General features: G+C 42.0%; 1 protein-coding gene across 1 annotated transcript; it reads right to left on the reverse strand.

Moving 5' to 3' along the window:
- Positions 1-366: 366 nt before the first annotated feature.
- On the reverse strand, positions 367-23,948 carry cyfip2 (cytoplasmic FMR1 interacting protein 2). The gene is made up of 30 exons (XM_038700201.1): positions 23,771-23,948; positions 17,452-17,601; positions 17,246-17,335; positions 16,521-16,598; positions 15,731-15,832; positions 15,401-15,582; positions 15,210-15,306; positions 14,481-14,609; positions 14,251-14,355; positions 14,070-14,158; positions 13,733-13,970; positions 13,399-13,551; positions 12,636-12,775; positions 12,369-12,516; positions 11,302-11,455; positions 10,980-11,136; positions 10,799-10,895; positions 10,630-10,706; positions 10,418-10,526; positions 10,143-10,262; positions 9,819-10,018; positions 9,634-9,721; positions 9,353-9,496; positions 9,123-9,213; positions 4,628-4,758; positions 2,803-2,875; positions 2,575-2,669; positions 2,153-2,391; positions 631-778; positions 367-534 (listed from the first exon to the last, which is right to left on the reverse strand). Exons 2-30 carry the CDS (start codon positions 17,566-17,568, stop codon positions 367-369), a joined length of 3,759 nt encoding a protein of 1,252 aa, XP_038556129.1. The 5' UTR covers positions 17,569-17,601; positions 23,771-23,948.
- Between the last annotated feature and the right edge of the window lie 1,440 nt (positions 23,949-25,388).

Here is a 25,388-nt window from a genome sequence, read left to right on the forward strand (position 1 = left end):
TTTTGGCATTTGTGTCGGTGGTCCAATCCACAGATGTGCAGCGGAAGGAATAAGAGAAGGCATGCATGAGTCTGAGTGAGAGCCACACAGGTAGTAAAATAAAGAAACGGTGTGACTATACACTTCCACCTCTGGCCTGGTCCACTTCTAAGGGGTTAATGCTTTGAGAATTCAAAGACAGACACATTTTAGAGAGAGGAACAGTTTGAGAGGATTTTGTCTTTGGATTCTTAAAGCCAGCGTGGAGCCATCGTGGTAATCTACAAGACCAGGAAGAGGCAGAAATTAGTATCACAGCTATGTGTGTTTGAGTGTGTGTGTGTGTGTGTGTGTGTGTTTGTGTGCACTATGTGTGAAGGGTCTTTCTCAACAGGTGGTAGCCAGGGATTGGTGTATAGGAGGCTGGAAACAGCGAACGTGCTCCACAGTGGAACTGTCCGTCTCCACTGCCTTCATGTACTTGTTGAGGATGGCAAAGATCTCATTGTTGAGAATCTGGTACTTCCTAATGCGGTCTGCCATCTTCTTCAGGGGCTGTCAAGGAAAAGCAAATAGAAAAGGAATAAGTCAGACAATAGTGAGCAGTGTGTTTATGCGTATGAGTAAATGTAGTGGATCAAGTATACTCACCACATTTTTGATGATCTCATCCTTGCCGTCCTGTCTTTGGACTTTGAGCAGATGGTAGCAGAAGTCAAAGAGGTCAAAGCGACGCTGCTGTCCCAGCAGCACAATGATGGCACAGCCGGCCCAGTTCAGCCCATCCCCAAAGCACTGCCTAGAAGGCAAAAGCACGTATAACACACAAATTATGTTTCCATTAAATGAGGCGCAAGTCTCAAACAAAATCAAGAAATTACAGCAAAATAAAATGCAATTCAGTGCACATTTACATCAACAACTACTTTTATGCAAATATATTCCAGAAGATGTGACAAGTAACAGTGACTTGTCTCTTCTGATCCAAATATACCGTGGTGTATTTATCAGCTGCTATGGTGACAGAAGGAAAATGCAAAAGTGCTCTTTGTCTGGACTTAAACCTAAGTGTGGTCAGCTATCTCACTGCAGTAGAGCCATTTCATGAGCGGCAGCAAGCTATGAATGCTTTGTCTACAGCACACAGACCAGAAGTAGATACTGCAACATTATCTGCAACATTAACACATCTGTACCGAAAAAGTCTGTTTCCCTTAAGCTGTATCACATCTTCTCTTTATACACATGCAAACAAACTTCACTTCAGCCACAAGTAAAAACTTTCACATTTTTGCCCAGTTCTGGTGATTTCAATGAATAAAAAGCTCAAGCATTCAAAACAAAAATAAAAGACAACAAACACAACTGTGGGTAAAATATTACCCAGCATTTGCAGTCTATATTTGCAAACTATCACCCAATTTAAATGTCTGTGGGCCCTATTTTAACGATCTTAGCACAGGTCGTGAAGCGTGTGGCGCAGTTGTGTTTGGGGCGTGTCCAACTCCAATTTTGCTAGTTTAATGGCCGAAAAAAAATGGTTCAAAAGAGTTTTACTTAGTCCATTCCCTTTAAAAGCCAGGTGCGATTGTAGCTTGGCGCATTGCTATTGCAATGGCGGATGAATTGCACATTATTAAAACAATTAATTGACTGATCGAATTGCAGACTCACAGCAGAGAGGGGGATTTGGATAGAAGTGTGGACATGATATAAAAACTGTCTGTGATCATGAAGCCTAATGTTACTGTGGTGTTAGTGTCGGAACTCCAGTCTGTAAACAGATAGATGCTGTCTCCTCCATTAAACGTCATGAGTTAACTGTAGATCCTGACTCATCCTGTCGACGTATCAGGAGATTTTAATTATCAATGAAGTTACACTGCTGTGCCCTGTGCGTAAATGCGCACAGCGTTTCTCTTACCATCTGAGTAATGCGCCACTAAAATAACAACAGTGAATAACAGTGAAGACCTGTTTTTTTGGTCCATTGTGCAATCTAACTAGCAATGACACCTGAGCTGCGCTTTGCGTTGCTTTGCGCCGGGTGCAAGATAGCGCCCTAAGACTTTCTAAGATCATGATTGGCTGCATGTGTGGTGGATAACTGAAAAAAAAAACCAACACTGCAAGCTCACTCCTACAGTACACACATCAGCCGGATGCCACTTACTCTGCTGTGAACTCGTGTGTGCCCACAGGGATGCAGTAGACAAACTGCATGGCACTCCACAGGCGGTGGAACTCCATACACTCGTCAACATGCATCACACCGTTGGTGGGCGGGGGCCCGCGCCACACCCCGTCCTGCAGGAAACTGCGGATGCGCGTCAGGATGACTTCGAACATGGAAAGGCCGCAGCAAAGACGCTCTTTGGTCAGCAGGTCCCCCTCACGGGCAATGGCAATTTGCTGGTAAAAAGCAGCCACGATACTTTATTATTATTAGTTCTAAAATATTAAGGAAGAAAAGTGTTTAATCAAGTAGTAGATATACAGAATACACTATGAAGTAGCAGAAACAAAGGACCACATTTGTCCTCATCTGTCCGGTTTTATGCGTGTCCGCTAAAGACAGAACGGTGCTGAACTCACCTGTGGGGTTCCCAACCTCTCAATTAGAGGTACAAGGTGGAGAGGGGCGTACTTTGCCTCCAGCCTTTTCATCCTCACCTCCAGACGCTCTCCCTCTGTGGAACACAATCATAAGGAGGGACATGTACATACTGTACAAAAATGACACAAACCAATGGCCACTGGACTGGACTTGTTTTTTTTTTACCCATCTGCCTTTATTTTACTGCCTGTAACCCTCCTGTATACCTTTAATGTAGACTCTGGGCAGAATGTTCTGGAAAGGGGCGGCATGAAGCAGGTCACACACTTCCTCCTGCGACTACGATTCAAGCACATCACAAGACAGGGTCATTTTAATTCAAAGAACACCACCTACTTTTGCTTTATGGGCAACCTTACAGAGCATGCAGGTGGCAATAAGATGATGTTAATTTTAAAAAGAACCTGCCCACTACTTCCAGCTGAATATAGTACATACATAGTCTCAAAATCAATTAAGCAGACAGAGATTTAACTAAGAACAATACCTCTAAAAGCATATTTTAAAACACATAAAGTTAGAAAAAAAAAACTGCCCTGAGCTTTTATACTATGGCAGTATACTGATGGATTATTCAACACCATCTACAGCTTATGCAGAGGAGGAGATAAGACAAGTGAATGAGCATGTCTGTGTGTATCATGAGGCTATTCTTATTAAGACAGGTCAATATTAGCAGGATTATAATTTGTCACACTCTAAATCCAAAATCCCATCTAATCTGGTTTAGCAGCAAAAGGTCAAGTTTATAACCATCTTAATAGACTCTCATCCTTCTGGGTAAAATGTCAGTGTGTTAGTGGTATTTTAGCTAAGTGAAGTAGTGCTGACAGAGTCACTTGTCCAGCTAATTCAGTAGGAGGTCGTCGCGGTGATTGTTAGTCAAAACAACAAGCTATAAATCAAACTAAATGCAACTTGAAGCAGCATCTTGAAACTAACGTTTGATGAATGAGAAAAGACAGCCATGCAATTAGAAACACAAACACACATGCACACCCCTACAGGCAGTCCAAACAAACATACGCACAAACACGCACACACACACACACACACAAACACACAGGTTAGTGCAGTCAGACAGAAATGGTAGAACGAGTGAGAGCTGAGTAGTGTTATGTAGACAGAGGCATGACAGGAGTATGGAGGAAGAAGTGCAGAGTTAAGCACAAGGCTGTACCAACAACCAACCAGAAATGTACTATCACCTCTTCCATGGAAGACAGGGACATAAGGAGTATATAATACAGCACCCAAATGTGTCTCTTGTTCTTTTTTTATCTTTATTAAACTGTCCTGATCAAATATGATTTCAAATACGCATCATTTCTTTAGGCTTTTGTTTCAAAAATTCCCCATTTAATTCCTAGTAAATTAAAAAGACACTAAAGTTCTTAGTCCTTTTGCTTCCATGGCTGATTGGAGGTGAAACCCTGCGTGCCAAAACAACGTGGTGAAAAAAAAAACCCAAAGAATTAACAGAAACACAGCAGCCCAAACCAACAAGAGATATAAGAGAAAAGGCATTCAGTCTCTTGTGTTATTTTGATACCAATGACAAAACCTAAATCCTTACCACCTGTGGTTGATGCCAGCGTGTAATGAAAAATAGAGTTGTATTTCAGCAAATAACAAAACAAAAAAACAACACAGATCAATCATACTTGGGGGCACATAGACCGGGGCGCCTGACTGTTTCTGTTAAATTAGGATGTGAATCAACATCGTAAATTGGGCAGAAACCGTCAGGCTCCCAGCTTTATTGGTCACCCACACAAAAACATTGCAGTCAAGAACAGCGACACATTAGCTGTCCCACACAGAGGGAATTAACAGTGGAAAGTTTGAGAAAAACACTGGAATAAGGGGAGACAACTACTGTGGCAAGAAAATACAGAAATAAACACAAGATGTCAAAAATAAGAGGGAGACAGGGACAGGGGTATAATATAATATAGGATGATTATACAACAGTTTGAAAAAAACAACAGTTTGAAGGGGAAATTGAAATTTGTAAAGGAATTGTCCTACCAGAGCTTGCTCAATGAGCAGGCAGAAGAGGATGGCATTTCCCACCTCCCTTAAGCTCTGGAAGACATCTGTCTTCAGCTCAGCATACTCAATGATATCTTTGAGCTGATGGTGAAAGAACTCCAGAATACCTAGGATGGCAGAAATGAAAAAAAAAAAAAAACAGTCATGATACCTCCCCAAATCCACATAGAAAATCTATTAACGAACCACCTTTTTATTCCTACAGTCAAACATACAGCCAAGCAGTAAGCGCCCTCTAATGCCTCATCATGTCATTGATAATCTATTGCTACCGGGATGAAATCAGGATGATGTCAGCGGATCTGCTCGGCCACCCTGACCCACATTTGGTCCGAGCATCAGGCCCTCACAGCAGAGGACGGGAGGATCAGTAACTGCTGACAGAAGATCACAGGCAGTAAGCCAGGTAGAGAACTCAGGGTACAGAACATCAGTAATCTACAGATTACTAAGCCCTCCTCATAGGGATATCCCATCTGACTGGCCTTTAATCTGCACACACCGCCCGGGCCAAAATGCACGGATGCCGGTGAGGAAATGCACAAAAATGCAAGGTAAGTAGGTACAAAGGTAAAGCATCTTTTATGCTTTAAAAAGTGACAGTTATGTATGCCTGATTGACAATTTAAAGCATGTCTGATCCTTTTCAGTGGTAATTACATTATTTTTTTCCTGTATTATATGTTGAAAAATAGATCATGTGTTTCCAAGCTCTGGCCGCACTCTAAAAGGCAGCATATGCATAGTACAGTAGAGTGGTGTTTAAAGGTTCAGTGTGTAAGATTTAGTGGCATCTAGCGCTGAGGTTGCAAATTGCAATCATCTGTCCAGAATACCACTGCCACCTACCCTTTCAAAGAGCGTAGGACAGCTACTGCGGTTGCACCACAGTCCAATATAAACCACATAATAGAGAACATTTTCAAAGGCATTTTACAACATTACTTCTCTCTGTGATTATGGACCCTCACCAAAACTGCCCACCAGCAATATTAATCTGGCCCGTGGCCAGACTATGGAGCAAAAAATTTAAATCATGAAATACTATGATAGTGTTGCTGAAATAGATCTCAGTTATCACAGCAACAGTTACTCACATAATCACTTCCTCTTTAGTTGTTTTTGCCTACAAAATAAAAGCATGAGACGTTTTCTGTAATGCTTGATTTGGACTGAGCTTTTAATTTGAAAAATTCCAAATGAGATTAAAAGAGTCTGTAGCCTGTTTGACACACCTCTGAACGAGCCTTCAGAAAACGTGATTCCTCTAAATGTCCTCTGCCTGGAGATACTCGGGAATTAATAAAGCGTCCGTAGGTTGATGGATGAAGATCAAACACCAAAACACACACACACACACACACACACACACACACACACACACACACAGCAGTACACGCCATAATGTGAGCATGAGAAACGCTGCATAATCTATTTGTTGAAGAGAGAAAAAAGAAAATTGTCCCAAGGAGGGATCGAACATGCAACCTTGTGTACGAAGTCTAATATTACATCTTATATTCTCACCCATGACCTAATGGTTAAAAAGATTGCTCCAATACAAAGCTTATTTGCAGACCCTGCTGTTTATTAATTCTTCTTCTTCAACAACATAGTAATGAGTGTCTACACTGCCTGAATTCTACAAGACCTAGAACAAGAAGAACGCAGTGACGAAATGCGCTCTGTAGCGCTGTTTGTCTGTTTCAGCTACTGTAGAAACATGACGACACAACGTGGCGACATCCATGGAAGGGGGGACCCGCGGTTATGTAGATATAAATGGCTCATTCAAAGGTAATAAAAACACAACGGTTTATTATGAAATGTCTTTATACACCACTGAAAACATAGTTATGGATCTTATATTGCATTTCTGTCAATAGATCCTCAGAAGAGATTACACTGTGGTGTCCGAACAATAATGCTGCGATGATGTGTTGAGAGGAAATCCACTTGACACTGTTCTTGATCATAAAAGTTTATTACATCAAGGAGTTCAGCATCAATTACAAGCTCTGCAGCAGCTTGGAGAGTGACCCAGCCCGATGGCCACTCTGTCTCTCTGTACATCAAACACAGCTTATATAGGATATGTTTAGGTATCTGTTAGGTACCAAGGGGTTAGAGGTCAAAGTCTATAGAAGGGTTCAGTCCCTACATAACCACCAATCACTGCTCTCCCCGTAGAAGGTCACTGACCCTCTGTCCTGCTGCTACAGTGCTATTTTGAACTGTTATGTGTCAAATGCACAAATATTGGATACTACAACACACTGGACCTTTAAAAAGTGAATGGAACCGCTTTGAAGTGTATTGAAAATAAAACATAAAAATTGCCCGTTACCATTTATTTGACTCAAGTGGGGTTCAGTTTCCGGGTAAATTTGGGAATGCATTTCTGTGCATCTTTGTTTATGTGCTTGTGTAAGATAACACTAAAATATGTCAATCTTAAGCAGGTTTCTCAAGTCTCACACATTCACCGTTCAGCCAGTTCACACGCTCACACGCCACACCTTGTATTTCTCACGCTGAGAAGTAAGTTAATCATAAAGATATCTGTAATTTTACAGCATTTAAGGGCACTTTCCTCCTTTTCTCTTTCTGCTGTGCATTTTCTCTCCACACTCTCGACCACACACACTCACGCACTGACTGAACGCTGTGTTAATGTGTGTGTGTGTGCGAGATCCAGTCGCGTGTGATGACAGAGATCATCAGATTAAGAGATAACGTCCTCGAAGTTGCCCCACTATATTCATTTAATAGATCAATCATTTTTGTGCTGAGATCATATCTTTCTCTGTAGCCTATTGAATGCCAGAGCCGTTAAGTCGATCAGAAATTAAAATGTGTTGTTTCCGGGTAAATTCCGTGATCCTTGTGATTGCGGTCCTGAAACTGCAGCCTCTGGTACTGCAGCTACATACTACTCAGCGCTAGACCCGATGAATGCGGTATAACTGTAGTTTTATTTTTTAACATTTTGATTTTACGATTCGTGACTAAATCACTTGCCTGTGATCAAAAATAGTGAGTGTGGCTGATGTAGGAGAGTGAAGCCAAATGTGTGCAAAAGTATTATTGAAAATGCAGTCAAAAATTCTGCAACCTCTTTGCAATCTGCAGCTTTGGCTTTTTTAGCCAGTGGTGAGCAAAGTAACTTAGGATCCTTTAAAAAATAAAAGTACCAATACCTCACTGTAAGTACTGCACTGAAAAAGTTTAATAAAAGTATGTAAGTAGGCTATAAGCAGGAGAATGTAGAAGTAGCCTATTAGAGTTTATTAGAGTTTATTTGAGTTAGTCCTCCCCTTTTGTACCATGCCACCATGAAGGAGTGTTCTCAGTGTGAAGTGAGGGGAAAGGGTTAAAAACAAAAATCTAAATAACAAGAATAAGAGTTTACAGTGACACCCACTACGTGGGACTGTCCTTAAGCGCAGCAGCGCTTTGAGCTTAATGCTAACATAAGCACGCTGCTTACATTTCTAATGCTAACATGCTGACGTTAAGCAGGTATAATATAAGTTATACATGCTAACATTGCTACGTAGCACAAAGCACAAAACAGAGGCTGATAGGACTGTCATTAGTCGTTGAGATATTTCAGTCTGAACCAAAATGGCGGGCTGAGCGACACACAAACAACGTCATGCTAGCATGGCTAAAAATCAGCAGCTCACAAGGAATTTTGAACACATCCTGCTCTCTTAATTTAACACGTTTCTTACTGAACACACAAAAAATTTCAAAACACATTCATTGCCATTGGGAGAAATTTGGGGTTAAGTATCTTGCCCAAGGGTACTTTGACATGCAGACTGAGAGAGCCAGGGATTGAACCATCACCCTTCTGATAAGGGGACAAGCGCATTACCCCCTAAGCCACAGCTGTATTGTACTTGTATTCACCTGGAATGAACCTGTAAGCTGAAAGGCATGAAAGGACTGTCCGAATTACTGACAGTTTGCATCGTCTTCTCACTAAATTTCACATACGCTTTGTTAACCGTAAACGACCCTGTCAGTTCCTGACCTGGGTGGCCAGGTTTCGGGTTATTTGCTATTTTAACAAATCAATTTTCAGTAAAGCGGTTATTGCTAGGTTTTGTTTAATACAGAAATGAGTAACTTTCTAAGTTTTAACTGAAGCAAAGCAGTTTGTGAAGTGGTTTCCCCTTATTGTTGTGGGGAAAGAGTAAAAACATCTTCAACCAACCAGATTAATGCGATCATATTAATTAGTGAAGTGACAACATGACCGGTGCAACCACACAAATCAACTTAGCAATTCTCAGTAACAGACTATGGTGAATTCACTATTTTCAAAATGTCCGTCACACTTCTATGCATCTAAAAGTATAACTTATCACAGCTTAAATGGCACGGAAATCTGTGCCATAAATTCTACAGACATAATCCCCCCTCTATTCACTTTATTCACCAGTGGGGAATGTATGCTTACCTGGGGAGCCATACTCATGGCGCGGTAGGCGGCAGATCTTGGGCATGACTTCTATCAGTGTTTTTACGTACTGCAGTATGGTGCCCTGTAACTGCAAAGAGACAAGGAAGACGGATAGAACACAGTAGGCAAGGGGAAGAGAGGGCACAAAGGAATAAATTTTAGGAAGGCAGCACACTGAGGGAAGGAGGCACGTTTTTAGGGATGCAACAGAAGATGAAGATAAATACCAGGCTCTTGACAATCTTAAGCAGCTCCTCCATCACCACAGCAATGCCTTGGTAACCAAGGAGACGGCAGATGGTCTTGAAGTGGGGCGGGCCAACAAAGTTTCTGTAGGAGCTGTAGATGTGGGAGTAGGCAATGTTCAGGGGCTGAGAAGAGAGGAAGCCACAGAGAAACAGTGTTAATCTGGAACAGTAGGAAGACGGGTTTCCTTTACACATCCTGCTTCAAGATTTTAGGTTTCTTCACCGTAATATAAAACACAAGTCATCAGCTGGCACCATACCTTGGACCCATACAGGTAGTAAGGCTGCACGTTGGCTGGCTTGTCTCTTTGAGGCTCCTGGGTGAAGGGGATGGCTGTGCGTACAAAGCTGGAGAGAAAATGATGTTTAAAACCAAAAGGAGAAAAAAAAAAAAAAAAAAACTATACAAAAATGTATTTCTACAAACATACGCCGGCAAACTGACCGGTTTGTGGATCCATTGTAGCAGTAGTTGGGGAGGAAATCGAAGTTGAGCTCCCAGAAGACGTGGAGCGTGATTCGCCCGTAGGGAGCCGACACGTTGTGGTTGGCCTCACGGAACATGGCGTCGAAGCTGTCCAGGGTCATGTGCTTGGACAGGAGCCGGTGGGTGAGTCTGTTGATTTCCAGCAGCCACTCCAGCTCCTGTCACGGAGGCATACAGAAATTGCGGGGAGGAGGTTGATTTAGGATATGAAGGAGAATGCTCGGTTTTGCTATTGTGTGTATTAATGTACTGTTAGTTTTGGAGTGTGGTGTGTGATCTGACCACTATGGAAGTGAGGTCCTCGCTCTCGAAGCGGCTGATGGCGTGGTCCAGGGACTTGTACATCGCTGCCGAGATCCTCTGGGTGATCAGGCGGTTCAGGTCAATAGAGCGACCCAGCAGCTGCATGACACAGGAGGAATGGCTGAGAAATGCAGTGTCTCACACAAATAAGAGTGCAACAAAACATATTCCATAAAGGCCAAAATGAGAAGTAGAACAGAAATAATGACACCCTAGATGAGCCCTGATGAGGACCGCTTTCATGTTTCCAGTACCTGTACGTGTCTCTGTTTGAGCAGCGTCTCGTAGCGGTTTGATGGAGGGTAAGGGATGATCACGCCATAGTTTTTACACTCCGCCCTGAAGCGCTTGTCTAGGAGGACACTGTGAACCACACGGCATGCGATTTAGTAGATGAGGTTTGCAGAGACTGCTGCAAATCCTGCCAATAACTCCAAATGTATAATGAGGGAGTGACTTCTCCTACCTTCCAGCCATTGCTTTGTAGTAGGCAAATATCTGATCGGCTAACTTGTAGACAAACTGGTCAAAGCAGAGGTTTACCTAAGAAGAAAAACACTATGAAGGCACTGTTTTTAAGCAGCAACACTGGGGTCTAAATGAGACTAATTCAAGTGACGGCCCTAAGTCCTTACCTCTGCCTCGATTTCATCATAGAGGAACTGTTTCTTGAACTTTGTGAGAGCATAGTAGCCGCTGTCATTATACAAGTCTAGAGGATACAGCACATATCTGGAGGAGGGAGGGTTGGAGTTATAATAAAGTCTCAATGCACAAACACAATCTCGAGCATGTTCACTGGATGTTTTGCCTTACTCCATCATGGAGGGCTCCTTGGTTTCCAGGATGTGGTCGGTGAGGATCCAGGGCATAGACATCTCAATGGGGAACTGGATCCTGCGGCCCATCGTCAGCTCCAGGAAGAACTCTCTGAACCACAGTTGGGAGAGGTCACAGCACTGCTGCAGGGCCTCTGAACAGTGGAAAGACACACGCAGGGAGCAGAAGAGGAAGGAATTACTTCAAAAGTCTTGCAATTCATTTAAAAACACGTCAGGTCATTTTAAGAAGCTTGGCCTCGATGTGTTCTGAATGTTTTTGTTTTTTTTCAAGATCTATGCTGAGAGTTTCTACTCACCACTGAAGTTGAGCAGGTGCGTGAAGAAGAAGGATTGTTTGTGGAAGTCTTCTATGGCCACCACTATGGGTCCATCCAGACTGCTGCGTAGAGTCTTCTTAGAGCCACTCTTATCTGCTATCAGTGATTCCAGCATGGTGCGCACCATGTACAGCTGCAGAGGGAAGTCAAAGTTAAACATATAAAAAGTGAAAAACCTTCCATTACTCACTGAAAGTTTTAAGAGACAAATGAAATAAACCATTATTTATCATTTGCCACCAGATTATTAAATACAACTGCAATTTTCTGATTTTACTTAGAAGCATGGGGTTGACTGAAGAGAAAAACAATTGCACTATTTTGGAAAGAAAAGGAATGGGGGAAATATTTTGAACCTTCACAATTAACACCTTGCTCAAAGATGTCCAACATATAACAAGCCATTTAGCTGTAGTAGAGAGAGTCCAGAGCGAAACACTTCAGCAGCCACAAAACTCTCTAACAGCTTCATTCTTTCTCTCGTTTCCTAACCCTTCCTTCCTGTCCAGTCCTGGTGTCGACATGATGCAAATAGGAGAGCGTTGCCTAGTTACACTGTCCGCTGTAACTCACTCTGCTCTCACACCGCCTGTCGAATGACGAGTCTCATCTGACAAAAAACGAGTGTCTAAAGTCAGAAGAAGTGTGGTACATAAGACAAATTTTGGGGAAGTAAAATTTTAACCAGTTTCGAAGATTGCTCTAAAGTTTGAACTTAATTACTTTGTTTTGGTCAGAGACAAAAGTATTTCATCTTCTTTCCCCAGTCACCCTTGTTGGAGCAAATATGGGTTTTTGAATTTTTTTTTTTGGTGAAGTCATTTGGGCATTTGCACTTTAGGCAAGTAAGAAACAATATGGCCATGATCCCTCACAGGTGTTGAGTTTAAATGGCCGAAGGCACAACAATCCTTATAAAGCGAACAATACTGCAAGATAAAGATAATTCATAAAGTAAAGCAATTCATTTACCACAGCGTCAGGTGGATAGGTAAACCGCTACACTTTAGGAATTTGCTACAACCCATTTCTGTCCCGTGTCTCACCTGTGTGCTGGAGGGTCCTACAGCCCTGCGGGGCACTTTAATATCAAAACCCCCTTTTGGGTCCTTCTCTCCCCTCAGACAGGGGTCATTTGGAGGTTCCCTCGCCCCTTCCCAGTCACAGACGGTCTTTCGAATGGCCTGAAGAACGCTACAGACAAACAACACAGGATTATACTGTACATACCTTAAGTCTTAAGAGCAATAAGTTCAGGTTCAATAGGCAGCTTCAATGCACGTTTGATCCAATCATCAATGTGGCGTGTGTACCTGATGAGGACGTTCTTCTTTTTGCGTACAGCCTGGCGCAGAGGCTCTCGAAGGGTCATCTGGGCAAAGTCCTGCAGCGCTGCGTAGATGGTATTCCTGATAGCCTGGTTAAACACCGACTCCATTCGGCCCATCAGAACCTACACAGTTCATTACACAGCGCCATGATCATCATTGTCATCTTGGTCATAAGAACTACTGATCATCAAATTGCTATTAAAGGAGTAATTTGACATTATGGGAAACACACTTGTATTCTCATTCGCATTTCGCTTTTGATGAGTTAGATGAGAAGCCTAATACCACTCTCATGTCTGTCAATAAAAACTGCCTTCCATACATGTTTTAAGACATTTAAAAATATTTGGCTCTGCATAACAATTTAAAAAAAAAAACATACTTCTTATACATTCACATTCCTATATTACAGTAACTTCTTCTTCCTCACTGAATAATCCAAAATCCAAGAATAGATAGAGTCAGGCTAACCTTTTCTCCCTGTTTCAGTCTTTATGCTAAGCTAAGCTAAGCTATCAGGCTTCTGTGAGTGGTAGCTTTGACAGATATCACGGATATCTGAGTGGTATTGATTTTCTTATCCAACTCTCAGCAAGAAAGTAAATAAGTGTCTTTCCCAAAACGTCAAACGTTTCGTTTAAGCTCAACAACGGATGACATCAAAACTGTTTCTTCATTTTTGCTAAAATTTTCTGACTAAATAAGTTGCTTATCTGCATCCATTCATATACTGTATGTGGTTTACCTGCAGCCCCTTAATCATGGCAATGACTTCCACCAGGGCAAATTTCTCCTCACTGGTGTAATTGTAACGCGTGGCCCGTTCATACTCCTCCGCTGTGCCTGGGCAGTCCTTGTTACAGAATTTATCTGTGGGATGCACCAGCTTCCACGAGTACTGAAAGAGATGAAAAGCACTATAAATAGATCAAAGCTACTACGATCAATGGCAAAAACCACAAACATTTTAATACCTCAACCCACACACACTGTCTGCTGCACAAACGTTTTTTCCCCGCCCACCCACACACACACACACACACACACACACACACAATCAATCCCTCGCTTTTACTCACAACTTCCATGACGTGCGTGCTCCACTTGGACAGCAGCTGCAGACCCCTCAGAGCGAGGTCGAACAGCTCTCGATACTCCTCGTCGGACTTCTGGCTGTCCAGGCCCGAGCCCGTCACCACCTCGCTGTTGCTGTAGCGCGCCAGCTCCGAGATGAAACGGATGTGGTCCTCCCTGATCTGCACCATCTGCTCACACAGGTTGTACTGCGGCGAGATGCTGCTCTGGGTGCACGTCCACCTGTGCACAAAATGGAGAAGATGGAGGATTGGACGGGAGCAGATGGTGCACAGGTTAAGAGCATATCTGTAATTTAGATGGCCAGACAGGTCCACTCACTTGGACTTGTTTTCTTCGTAGTGAGCACTTGTCTCGATGTAGCGCGACAACTCTATCTGCATGTCTCCGAAGAGCGGCACGACTTGAAGCTGAACAACACAGGGGAGAACAGCTCACACTGACGTCACGCACGCAACTACAACCCTGGATAAAAGAGATGCTGAAAAAGCAAAAGCCTTACTTTGAAGAACTTGTCTATCTTGCTCAGGTTGATCCTCTTTTTGGCATCTAGTTTGTAGATATTACTCACGTTCCCATCCATCAGGTACAGACCAAAGCCCATCACCTGACACACAAAGAGAGAAGGGGGGTTTGTTTTACATCAGCAAAAAGGACGTTTAGCCAACTAAAGATCAGACGGTTAGCGGTTATACACTGGCAGCAGATGAAGATGTCAAAATAGGTGTTTACCTTAAGCAGCATGTGTTTCTCACTGGGTGTCAAATACATCTTGTTCTCATAATAGTCTACACAGATGTTGACAATGTCTGCCAAAAGTTCCTCGTAGCCTGGAATCACCTCTAACTGTTGGTGCAGGCACTATGTGGAAACAGAGATGGGACAACAGGTCACCTTCAGATAAATTCATTTACAGGCAAATGCCAGAAAGGGCTCATGCTACACTGCATATAGACACACATATACATAGCTAAGTATCAACATTAACAATACGACACAAATACTTTGAAATTCAAGAAGTTCATCTTTAATGCAATCAGAAAAAAAGCGAAATGACAATGTTTTTTTCGTTATGTTTCAAATTGGCTTTTACTGGGCCAGTCACTTCACCAAGTGCAAATGTGTCATTCATCCGCTCACTTTATCTATGAGTCATTTCCTGGAGTATTAGGTTAGAGGATTACTGTAATTCTGTGTTATTACAGACTCAACATTTAGATCAAAAGGTCTTTTGGGCTTTATAATTTTATTTAATTTTTTTACAAAAATACACTGAAAGAAAACCCAGCCTTGAATCACCTTACAACTGCGGCACAGCGTGTAAAAAGTCTAGTTCATTCAAAAAGTCAATCTTCCATTGACTGTGTCCTCACATAGTTACACTGTTTTTGTTTGGGTTTTTTTGTTTGTTTTTTTTTGACACCACACGGAGTAAAGACAGCCCAGACTCCGCACACCAACCTGAGTGATCCTGTTGTGATTGGCTAAAAACATAGAGAGGTTCTGGGACTCCTGGATGGACTGAGGGTCGGCCATCTTCCTCAAGAACTGAGCTGCCCTGGAGGCAGAGGAGGAGAGACATGGTAACCCGGCACTGACGAAGCTATTCCACAATGTTGACCATAAGGATTCCTTTACTTAGGGTTCTCTACCTTTTGTAGGCAGAGTGATCATTCTTAACGCTACACTTCATGTTCTTCAGCTCGTCCAGCACTGCAAACATGTTAATAAATTTGCCCAGAGTGAGCAGGTATGCCTCAGACACAAAGTCCTTCCTTCTCTCAGCGTGACACAGACGCTTCACTTCACTACAGAAACGTTCTATGGCTTTCCGCTGTAAAGACAAAGAAATCAGTTTATATGAAATTGTTTATTGTCAAGAATACATGGGACACCTAACATGCAAACTCTGAAATCGATATAAGTTTCGCCTGAAATGGCTCTCAAACATTTCAGGTTCCGCCACTGGAAGGCAGTCTTACCTGGAAGTACATGAACTTCATGAGCTTGGTCACTTCTGGTTCTAACACCTCCACCGTTTTCTCATAGATCTCCACTCTGTTGGGCTGCTCATTGCATTTCACCTACCAAACACAAGATGGAGCCATCACACAGCCTGATTTTGCAGCAGCACTCCAGTTTAATTCAGCTGGTTCATGCAACATTACAGTTTGTTTGCATGTAAACTACAAATCAATTTTTTCCCCACCACCAAGGATTCCCATTTCCATGTATGTATAAGCTGTAATTGTCCAATTTGGGGAAATTATATATTGCAATATATACTACTTACATGTTTTCCAAATCAATGACTAGATTAGAACTCAATATATTTCCAAAAAAGGGGGATCTCTGATTAATTTGAACTCTTAGACTAGTCAAAACAAGTAAATGCAGAGCAGAGGCAAAACGCTGAGAGATGAGCTACCTATTCGGTGGCCGAATGACAGTGGGTTTGGGTAAGAGAACAGCCACATTGCATGTTCAACAACCTCTACTGTAGTTACACAGCTCTGTGAGGTTTTTCCTGTGTTTTTCGCTCCTCAACCAGGTGCCAAGTGAACTTGCAGGCTGAACGCACCAGTTGACAAACACAGAAATTCAAGTCACAGACGTTTTTATTTTACAGAGAAATTGCAGTTCTGATCGCTTTAATACTAGCGTCTCAGTCTGCTTAACAAGATTGGAAGGAAAGGAAAATTCGACAAGGATGCGATAAAAGTAAGAGATGAGGTATCATATTAAGTCAAATTGTGTGTGTGTTTGTGTTACCTGGGGAATGGCTCTGGAGCAGCTTCTCCAAGTGTAAAGCATCACAGCATACTCATGTCCTTCCTCCAGCATCTCATTCTGCACAAAGAGTCAAAATACAAAAAAATATAAAGCAAATATAAAACTGACAAAACCCTTGAGTGGATCCCTTAATTGCTTGTAACTCTTGTTTGTCTCACATGTGTATGTTATAAATGGAAATTCTTGCAAAGGCACTTGACAACACAAATATTAGAGGATAATTATAAGATATAATATATCTCAGACAAGTCACACATTCCAGGGTGAATTAGGCGTGCTAAATATTTTAGTGGGGAAACATTTCTTCCATTCAGAAGTAGGTGAGACAGAGACAGACTGAGACAGATTGGTCCTCAAATAGACCAGCTTCAACCTCAGTGGGACTTCCTGATTAAACAAGGTTAAATAAAGTTCTACTTCCCCTCTTTGCCAGTCAAATCACACTCTCCATTCATTCACCATCAGGGGAAAGAGGTTTTCTGGTCTATTGCCTGCCTGATTCACCACAGTGTGAGTGAAGTGTGTGTGTGCGTGTGTATGTGTGTGTCCTGCCACAGGCCTAGCCAAATCCAAACAAAAGAGCCGAATGATAATCAATTCACGAAAAACAAGGATCTCTTTAAGGGCGTGAGGGTGCTTCCCACAGCCTGCTTTGTTTTTACTGAAAGGGGAACAGCAACTATTTAAATATAGACATATCTCACCATGCTGGAGTGGACTGTAGCTTGCTCTATATAACGGGCGATGCCAGTCACAAATGCATTCCTGTCTTCAAAGTTGGTGTCAAAATTAGCCTGCAGAAGGAGGGAGAAAGGAGTCAGAGGGGTATATTGAAAATGTCTGAACAATTGGGGACAATGGTGGATGGCGGTGACAGTGTGTGTGTGTGTGTGTGTGAGAGACTGCGTACCTGGTACATGATAGAGGAGGGAGGGGGTTCGATGCATGGCTGCTGGTCAGGGAGGGGTAGCTCCTCCAGCAGGTCCACATTGGACAGAGCATCCTCCAGGGTCACGTGGGTCGTCATGGTAACAAGGTGTCACTCACACAACACCCCAGTCTGACAGAAATAGAGAAAGAGAGAGCAAAGTTATCAGAACAGGACGCAGAAAAATCTCCATTACAGAAAGATGTGAATTGGTACTGTATATGCAACAAGGACGCTTGAACCTCGGGGGTTATTCTGTAGTTGCCAGTGTTAGTGGAGAGATTGTGTAGTACGGTAGATTAGAAAATACTGTTTGGTTAGACACATTTATCCACATATTGAGTCGGAATAGCTGCACACTATGTGCTTCAACTACTAATACAAAGTAATGGATTACTAAGTAAAAAACAGGTGAAGTAGTTAGCAAAAAGTAATGAGGAAATGGTTGAAATAGTAAGCTTAAAGGTTCAGTGTGTAAGTTTTAGTGGCATCTAGTGGTGAGGTTTGCAAATTGGAACCAGCAGCTCATGGTGCATTCACATGCTCCTCGGATGGTCCCACTTCCAGAGTTGTGAAGTCGTTCTTCTACTTCTACTTCAGTGTGTATTCATGTGCTCATAAGTAAGAATCAACATGGAATGTGGAATCAACATGGACGCTACGACAAAGACGTGTTGGATTAGCATTATCAGAACGTACAAACAACACACAGACACCTAGTTCACTCTACATCGACAACAAACTAACCGTTATCACCATTTTACAAATTACGTTTGTAAAATATGTATATGCAATACATGATTCTGCACCAATTGCAGTTCTGTATGCTTCTTTATGTCCCATGTACACTTTATTTTTCTTTTAAAAAATAAGGTTTTAAGGAAGAAAAAGAGATTCTGATTATTCCCGACACCACATCAATGCAATCAGGCACCGCTCACCCTTCTCTTTCCACGCATGTAGGAGAAGCTACGATTGTCGACACGCTCTGTCGGCCCTTGTGCTAAATAATACGTGTGTTCCTCTATTTGTCCAAAATTCACTTCTCTTATTACTTCTAATAAACCAGAGGACTACTAATAACATTACTTGTTGTTCTGCTTCTTCTTCATATGTATCCAATGTAGTGACGAAACTTGCCCTCTAGCCGTTTCTCCGTTTCAGTTATGGCGGCGCAACATGACAACGTCCATGTAAGAGGACCCGCAGTGTATGTAGATAGAAATGGCTCATTCTAAAGTAATAAAAACATAATGGTTCATTATGTAAGGTCTTTTCCCCCCACCACTGAAAACATAGTTATATATGTTACGTTGCATTTCTGTCACTATACCCTTCTAAATTTTACACTCTTGAACCTTTAAAGTAATGAAAAATTGTTGAAATAGTTATCTAAAAGTAATAAGAAAATCAACAGATCAAATAAATGAGAAAAAGTGACGTCAAAATTGAATAAATAATATGGTCATGTGATGTTTCTTTTTCTTGACATGTCTAGACAATTCCACTTCCTCTTATGAAAATTAGTGCAGCATATCTGTGTGTTCAACTGTAACCTCTCCCATTTTACTATATTTCAAAACTAGACTGAAGCTGTGAGGAAGTAAAGGGCAGAGCCCACTCACTGTTTCCTTTCTACCTTTTTATTTGACTAGAGGCATATGTAAAGCGTATAATTCTTGAAATGCCTAGACCTGGAAATCTCATTGATCTGAGAGAGGCAGAGAGCATTCTGGCAGTGAATGACATTTGACAGGCCTCCAACGGATGTGTATCATTATCTTTCAAAACAACTGGCAAATGCATTTTTTTCACAGACACTTAAGACAAGCTGTTTTTTTGTGTTTCAATCAATCACAATTAATATTGGGTGGTGTATATAAACACAGAATGTACATGCAGCTAATGCGTACTCACGCATTTTTGCATTTTTCTCCTACGGGGGATCAATAAAGGAACATCTAATCTAATCTTATCTCAAGGCTTCACAGCTATCATGACAGTACTCCATCTGATCTGTCCTTGGAATAAATCGCTAGACCCCCTTGAAACAGACTAGCCATTTCAGTGCCCTCTTCCTCATTATAAAACACCTGCCCAGCCAAAGCAGTGTGTGTGTGACCCACCCGTATGTCATGTGCCTCTAAGAAATATGCCTTTTATGTCTGACCTGGCAGACAGGGCTGATAATCAGCTTAATATTCACAGCCAGAGAGAGCACAGAGAACTGGGAGGGCCAGGGGCCAAACAGCAAATAGAAAAGAGGCAGGTAAAATAAAACACGGCTGTCTCTCTTCTCCTTGCCAGTAACTGAAGGTAAAGCATTTTGCATCGAGTTGTAAAATTGTTACAGGGGTATGGTCATTTTATATTTAACACAGATAAAGTCAGGTTATGGGATCTTATATAGTCAAACAGCCTTTCATTTTCCCTGAAAGTCAGTCACAGACTAATGAATGAACAGACAGGTGAGCCTGCCTACTTCCATTGTAATACACAAGACAAGTGGCCGTCACCACATCTAAGTGTAAAAGCAGCAACATGTTGACAAATAATAATAATAATAACCAACGATATTATTTCTTCCTTTGGATGAGGGACGAAATGTCTTCCAGTATCTTCAACCAATTCCAGTTGCCCTTGACTTTAACCTTCGTTGGATAACTATGACCTGGATGACTGAGAATCTTCATAGACAATAATAATAATAATAATAATAATAATGTGAAAGAAATATAATTATTTACTTCAAATTAAAGATCATGTTTCTATTTGTAACTTTAATGACACATATAGACACTGTAGATGCAAACATCAGCCCGAAAGTTAGTTATTACCATGTGGCCCGCTACGGTGTAACTCTGGGGTCTTTGGCTTGTAGAGAAGAAAGACCAATTACATTGATTTCTGGCTAACTTTGGTGTATTTTAACTTGTATGTTAACTCCAATTGCTGCCTATTTTTGATGAAAAGTTACTTGGAGAATAGAGTTCAGTTTTTAACCCCACAACAACACATGCCTACATCTTTTATTCACTGAGACATGTCGCGCATGCAAACTAACATGATTTGGGTGGAGTTTCCTGTCAGATTGTCACACAGCAGTCAACGTTAACATACACTAAGGTTATATTTGCACGAGGTAAATCACCAGCCTCAAGGCCAAACTCAGACAAGTGAGTCATCAAACTTGTAACGCTACTTAGTGAGTGACAAAATTATCTAGAGTTCATTTGGAGGTTTACTGGATTCCTATGCCAAATATATGTTGTTCTATATCCTTTTCTGCCATTAAATGTATAGTTCATATTGGTGACGTTATTTTTTATTTTTCATTGTAGCATACAAGACCACTGACATGCGGGGAGTTGTAGTCCTTTGCAGAAACATTTGATTTCTGCTCAATAGTCTGAGTAACACTGAAGATGTGACTAATCTGAATATACTGCCATTATGAAAATTAATTACGTAAAAGGCCCGCAGGTCTGATAAGATATTGGTGTGTACTGATGAAGGCCCTGTGCTGCTGTAACCTAGTAATGTTTAAATAAAAGGAGACAGTTGTTTCTTGTATGCTTTCTTCTGCTGTGACTTCACAACCTTGGACTCAGACATTGTCTCGTTCTTCGAAGAACCAGTTGGTTATTTTTAACCATCCAGCTTATAGAAAATGAAACACGCAGCTTGCTGCTAGGGCTTTTGTCAGACAGACAAACATGCTCAGTGTCACTAAACTCCCATCTGTCCTTGGGAATACAGACGCAGACTGAAGCCTGGGTTTGCTGAATAAACTTTCCCACCCTATACCGACTCCTTTCAACAGTTGGCGTGTCTGTCTGTGTGTGCCTGTGCATCTTTACGAAGCAAAGGGCCCCTTCATTCCCTTCTGGACATTTGGTAACCTAGCTGTAGGCCTGTTTGCACACCGCAACGACTAAGTGAGACCACACAAGACAACTTTTTTTTTTTTGTAAGAAATCCCACACAGTAGTTGGATTCTCTGGAAGATTAAACACAGAACATCAATGACATGCATGGCAAAATCCCCCCCTGGCCAACCTGCCATTATAACTAAAGCAAGAGCTTGGGGTCAGATATACTCATGACAGCATGGTTTACCATGAGAATACAAGGGTTTTTGAGGAAGTGCTCAAAATATCACAGCTAAAAAGAAGAATGAGGCACAGTGGGAAAAGTATAAAAATAGCAAAAAGCAGCATTAGCACAGATGATTTGTAGAAAAAAAATCATGACCAGTGTGTGCAGCTAGGCGTTTGTGTGATACATCTTGCCTGAGAGAAAGACAGGGAGCGAGAAAAAGTGTGTCAACTCGTGGGTCACAACACTCAATGGGATCCCCCCCCCCCCAAGGCTAGCTTTGTAATGTATATTCAACCTCACAATAAGATAAGAGCCGATCGGCGTGGAAGACAGGCATTTAAACGTGCACATACACATGATCACTTACAACGCATTCCCTTACAAACATGCACACACACACACAGAAGTCAAGCAGCATCTGCGCAGGACTATAGTGTGTCATCATGTGCAGGACGCTGGCTGGCTGGTTGAGGTATTTGACAGGCTGATTGTCATTTCAGAGACCAGCCCCGCAAAAACTGCTGTTGTCTCATGATCCCCTGGATGTCACGCTCTCCTTTTAAACCAACAACAATGAACATCACATGAATATGTAATGGTGGTGGACACATAAGCCTGGCTCATGTGACCGAGCTTGACATGTATGAGGAGGATAAACAAAAAACCTAAAGCAACATCATCTGCCATTAGGAGAATGTAAATAAGGGGGGGGGGGGTCCACATCCAAACTGAGGGTTTAAGGAAGGAAGGCGTCATATGCTGTACAGATTTTAAAGCACTTTAAGACAAATGTGTGATTTGGGGCTATATTATTAAACTGGACGTGACAAGAAAGTAGTGGAATATTATGGTTAGGACTGCAACTAACGACTATTTCCATTGTCGATTAATCTGACAATTATATTCTGGATTCATAGATTGGTTGTTTGGTCCAGAAAATGCCAGGAAATTGTGATAAATGTCGATCAGTGTTTCCCAAAAGCCCAACATGAAATCCTCAAATGTCTTGTTTTGTCCCTAACCCAAATATATTCAGTTTACTGTCATAGAGGAGTAAAGAAACCAAAAAATAAATTAATAAAATCACATTTAAGAAGCTGGAATCAGAGAATCCCCCCCCCCCCCCTTAAAATTTTTTTTTTTTAAATCACTCAAACCAATTAATGGACCATCAAGATAGTTGGCGACTCACTGAACAGTTTACAACTCAACGATAAATTGTTGCAGCTGTAATTATGGTGCTTATTTCATTTAGTATGGAGCAGTATTAGCAGCAGCAAAGCATCCACAGCTTCGTCATTACATCACTGCTTGTTGGTGAGGGGCTGGCATACAGATTTACAACTCAGAGAGTCTGCAACAGCAGCATATTCTGATTGCTTAACTCTGTGTCACTGGGTGGATGCATAATGACCACAGAATCGAAAAAGGTATCCGGCGGAGAGTTCAGCATAAAAGCGAACAGCAGTGTTTAGACATTTGTGCAAAACGGAAGTAGGTGAACCTGTCATTTGTGCATCTGTGCGTCTCTAACAGGCCTGAAAAGAAAAAAAAAAAAAGAGAGGCTATAATGGTGTGGTTCTCGCTTGCTCACATTTCCATGCTGTGCCCTGTCGGCAGGATGGGTCAAGGCGGCGGTACAAGAGAGAAAAAAGCCACACACACACACACACAAAAAAAACAACAAAATGATGAAAGAGCAAAGCGGCGACGTGAAATCGAGCCAGCTGGATCCTCAAACCCGCTCTCCTCCCGTATCACACCGCACATCTCCTCTCTCTGTACGGCGAAAAACGCTGTTATCAGGTCAGAGAATCGCCCAGCTCTTCGCGATCCATCTTTCATCAGCGTGCACTTGCTACACAGGAACCCTCTCCTCACCCCACCCATCTCTCAGTGTGAGCTACGACGCCGATGCAAAGCTAACGGGGATCCCATTCATGTCTCAGAATAATCCGCGGAAACCGGGACGCTCAATCCCGGGCTCACGGGACGTTTTTCTCAGCGATCAACCTATTAATGAGGTTGTTTGTGCCTGGACAGATAAGTAACGGGAAGGGGACGCACGGTGCGAGGAGGATCATGAAGAGAAAGAGAAAGAGAGAGGGGAGAAAACACCTCTCCAGTCTCCAGCCATCATCACTATCCAGCGCACATCCCCAGCGCTGCGGCTCCATCCACCGCTACGTTTGCCACATACCTGTAAATTGCATGTCCGTCCGGCGATACACGAAGACGAGCGGACGGTGTCGCGGTCTGCGACGGCGGTCCAACGTTTGCTGATCTTTTTTTTCCCCCCCTCGTCTTCTGTGCCGATTGATGCTCTAGTTTCGCCCAGTACCTACCCAGTGCTAATCCACCCCACACAAAGAGCAGAAAATGGCTGCAAGTGCATTCTCTTAAAGGGGCAGGCGCAGCGGAGTGATGGGCGATGATGACATGTTGATTCTTTTTTTAATCTGAGCTTTTATTTGTACTTTTTATTTTCAACTTCACCCGTGGAGAATAGACCCCGACTTTTCACACTTCAAATGTGTTCACATTAAAAGTAGTACTGTTGTGTAGAGTGTGTGCGTGGGACTAGGGGAAGGGGGGTGATCGAGTGAACCTTGATACTTGGCATGAAGCAGACCATAGGACATCGTCCTGTAAAGAGAGAGAGAAAATAGACTGTGCTCTGTGCTATATATTATCGCCATTGGGATTGTCGTGTATCATTGGTGCTCATGATGGTGGAGTAGCCTATTGTTTTGTTTGTTAGGCTATATGTGATTTCTAAAGATAGGCCTACATGTTAGAGACAATAGGCCTACAATTTTAATGTACACAAAGATTTTACTGATGAGACAGGACAAAATCAAATAATAGTCATCTCAGACCCCTGGTGGGCCAATTTTAATTGATCCTACAGTATAAATTGTGTAATATGTTGTTTTTTTTTCAAATGTGTGAAATAAATGTATAATGCATAATGATATGTATCCATTGTAGGCCCACATACTCAAGTATCATTATTAAACTGTTATCATTGATGGTTAAATGACTGGCTAGATTACTGACATGGCATGGCTGCATAGATGTAGGCTGCTTAACATTCAAGGCCCAGATGTCTGAAATTAAATGTGCTCATCCAAACCACAAGTAAGTCTTAAAACATCTGTGCCTATAATTCATGAGCTTTATTCTACTGCTATGGCGCCACTTTCCATAGGCCTATACGTGAAAATAGGCTCTATAGAATAGTCATTTCGATGTGTTTCATACTCAGGAAAGTTTAATAACTCATTTTTTTCATCTTGTGATGGATATTAAGATCCACCTTTGACCTGGTACTTGTGAGTGTTTGGTGCAAGTGTCTTTCTGGCCCAGAGAGCACAGCCTGACCTGTAGTTCTATCTTTGGCCACTACTTCCTGCAGAGCAGAACGCCATGGTCGACTGACTGACTGACTGCCTGATTGAACAGAGACTGATCGTTCACCTGTTATGTTGTGAACTCACTCACTACATTGGTGCCAGCACTGATAGCCTTTTATTCACTTTTTTGTGACCACACTAAACTGCATTTTTGTAGTAACTTTGAATAAAACTGTGCAGTATTTAGCCATATTTTGGCAAAACTGTGATCTTCTGGAGCATACATACAGTAGACTACTGAGCATACAGTTGAACAGCAGGGACGTGAATTATGTTGCAGCAGTGATTTGAACAGTTTCTATGGACATTTGAAAACACCATTGGAATTGATTGCAAGTGACCTGAATTCAAGTTTGCTATAGGTAGGGTACTATTCTCCGTGAAGAAGCAAACAAGCTGTTT

This window comes from Micropterus salmoides, unplaced genomic scaffold (genome assembly GCF_014851395.1).
Source record: "Micropterus salmoides isolate LMB-PRFRI ecotype aquatic unplaced genomic scaffold, ASM1485139v1 Ms_hic_scaffold_5, whole genome shotgun sequence".
NCBI lineage: Eukaryota > Metazoa > Chordata > Actinopteri > Centrarchiformes > Centrarchidae > Micropterus > Micropterus salmoides.

What these genes read in the sequence shown, in the direction of transcription:
- cyfip2 (XM_038700201.1), bottom strand. Translation starts at nt 17,568, where the DNA reads ATGACGACCCACGTGACCCTGGAGGATGCTCTGTCCAATGTGGACCTG. An exon ending in CCATGATTAAGGGGCTGCAG is followed by an intron (nt 12,776 to 13,398) that starts GTAAACCACATA and finishes TGAACTGTGTAG; the next exon opens with GTTCTGATGGGCCGAATGGA. An exon ending in AGGACCTCACTTCCATAGTG is followed by an intron (nt 10,019 to 10,142) that starts GTCAGATCACAC and finishes CCTCCGTGACAG; the next exon opens with GAGCTGGAGTGGCTGCTGGA.